This window comes from Polyergus mexicanus, unplaced genomic scaffold (assembly GCF_030449975.1).
Source record: "Polyergus mexicanus isolate NDT 795.1 unplaced genomic scaffold, iyPolMexi1.0 SCAF_1, whole genome shotgun sequence".
Lineage (NCBI taxonomy): Eukaryota > Metazoa > Arthropoda > Insecta > Hymenoptera > Formicidae > Polyergus > Polyergus mexicanus.
Genome location: NW_027223321.1, coordinates 6,809,716 through 6,812,401, shown reverse-complemented (window position 1 = coordinate 6,812,401; position 2,686 = coordinate 6,809,716). Strand labels below are relative to the sequence as shown.

Below are 2,686 nucleotides of genomic sequence, written 5' to 3'. Positions count from 1 at the left end.
AAGGTTTATTACAAAATAAATGATTAAATTTTATCGAAATTCTTTATTAATTTTTAATAAAATTTGTTGCTCCATAGTATCATCATTTAAATGCCCTCTTTGTGGTGTTAATACAGAGCCACCGATGCTAAACATTCTTTCTACAGATGCACTGCTTGGTAGAGCTGTATTATATTTAATAAAAAGTTTTTTAAGTTTTGGATAGTCGTTTAACATTTCTATATTACAATTATTTGATTTTAAAAACCGTTGCAATTCTTCTTGTTCAGATTCATTTTGCACCGTTTTTTGCTCAAAAATGAAAAAATCATCGTGATCGTCAGATTTTCCAGCTTTTGAAGAATTTTCAGTTGATCGAATTCCCAATAAATCCTCCAAGTAATTTTCAGCACGTTTTCTTTTTTCTCCGGTTAACCAGTTTAACTTAAATTTTAGATGTAAACATGCTGCTATTATTAATTCTTTTGTTTCAAATATTGTAAGAAATTTAAAATCAAATATAGTAAATTAAGCGACATTGTTTGTTTTATTGAAATTAATACTTTTGAATCAATAGTTTAAAATAAAATAATATTTTTCAATTAAATCCTTATGTAAAATTAAATAACATATGTATTAATCAAATTAATAAGTTACCTTTTATTTAAACCTTGCTGAATAGCTTCAACTAATGAATGGCAATCTATAAGGTCAGATTTATTGAGATTTTCTAATTTTCGTTGCAAGATACTTAGAACTGGTAGTAAATGAGAGCTCTGCTTTTCCGAAAAGATAAAGCTCTCATTGGATATCGCGCGTCGCGTCATCGCACTGGTCTGCAAGAGCCATAAGTTGATCAATCACATTCAAGCATTTTTACAACATAATAAGAATGCTAATTGGTCGATTTGCTTACGGCTTTACGGTTAAGATAAAAATTTTATCACGCACAATAGCAAGAATAATATTTTAAATAAATCAAAAAATTTGAAAAAAGTAATGATAAAAGTAACTGTTAAATTCGTTACTCGTTACCGAAAAATGTAACGAAGTTACTTTTTCCGTTACAAATAAAATTTGTAACGCCATTACCGTTACAGTTACCGAAAAAAAGTAACTGTAACGGTAACGGCGTTACAAGTAACGCGTTACTTCCCAACCCTGAATATTACATTTGTAATATTTCTAAGGGCGGACATTTCAACGTTGCCGCAGACTTGCAGTAACATTGCAGAAACATTTCGCAATTTCCATGTAATATTACAATGTTTCAATGCAAGGTCTATGCAACGTTTCTGCAATCTTTCGGTGCTGTATGGGGTGTGAAGATGTATATGAGAATATAAAGCGCAACGTCGACAGATTCGATACCAGCGATTATGCGGTGGACAATGTGTACGGTATACCGCTCGCGAATAAAAAGATACCGGGTTTAATGAAGGATGAAAATAATGGCGCCATTATGACCGAATTCGTCGGGCTTAGGGCAAAAATGTACGCGTTGTGAGTAGATGGTAAGAAAGACATGAAAAAAGTAAAAGGCGTCAAGAGTAACGTCGTCGCGAGAACGATATCGTTCGACGATTACACGCGGTGTTTGAACGAAGAGATTGAAATGCCGCGTCAGCAGTCTTGTATAAGATCTAAATTACACGAAGTATATACTATTCGCGAGACAAAAATCGCTCTAAGTCCATACGATGATAAGCGGTATATCGTACCCGAAACCACCAACACGCTACCGTAGGGAGATTACAAAATACCGTTGTAAATAAAAATCACGTATATTTATTGTAAATAAAAATTATGTATATTTATTGTAAATTAAAATTATATGTATATTTATTGTAAATAATATGTATATTTTATAAGGTGTACAATTTTGATTATATTTGTAAAATATCTTTAATATTATGTATTATTGTTAACATATTTATAATATATTATTTTTATGTATCCAAGAGTTGTGTGTAGCATCAAGTCTCAGCCATTTTACATAAACCTTGTCACCCTTTTTGCGTATCACCTTTTCCACGAGATGTACGTCGGGATTAGCAACACGTTGTAACTCGTATTTGTAAAATTCGCCGACGACGGGATTTCCGCGCGAATCTTCGAGTACATAGGTCGCAGGATTAGTTTTCTGCACTTTAACGATCTTAAACACTTCGGTCGACCAATTTGGCGTGTAACCTTTGTCAAAGATGGTCTTGAATTTACTCACGCGTATCGGATCGCCTACTTTGAATCTTGCCGATGCCGCAATCTTTATGTTGCTTACGTTGTATACCGTATTTAAAAGTTTATCAGCGATCGCGGGGGTAACATCGATAGGTCTCATACCGATAGTGCAATGTTCTCGCGCATTGTACTCTCTAACGAGCTGGGACAACGCGTCGATCCACTTGTAATTTCCATTAAACGTAAACATTTTCCACATATTGCTCTTTAACGTTCGGTTGAATCGTTCCACGACCGAGGCTTTCATGATAGAGTATGTCGAGTAATGATTAATGCTGTGTTTCTTCACGAGTTTCTGTACGTTTGCATTGTAAAATTCTTTTCCTCTGTTAGTTTGAAAATTTTTCGGGCACTTCCATCGTCTCGAATTATCTTTGCGATAGCATCAACCGTCTTGTTTCCACTCTTACTCTTGAGCGGTACAGCCCATGCATACTTGCTCAACACATCGATAACTGTGAGTATG

The 2,686-nt window shown here is 34.3% G+C and overlaps 1 protein-coding gene across 1 annotated transcript; it reads right to left on the bottom strand.

Annotated features, from left to right (window-relative positions):
• Positions 1-1,912: 1,912 nt before the first annotated feature.
• On the bottom strand, positions 1,913-2,419 carry LOC138931605 (uncharacterized). The gene has a single exon (XM_070296674.1). It carries the CDS (start codon positions 2,417-2,419, stop codon positions 1,913-1,915), a length of 507 nt encoding a protein of 168 aa, XP_070152775.1.
• Positions 2,420-2,686: the final 267 nt, after the last annotated feature.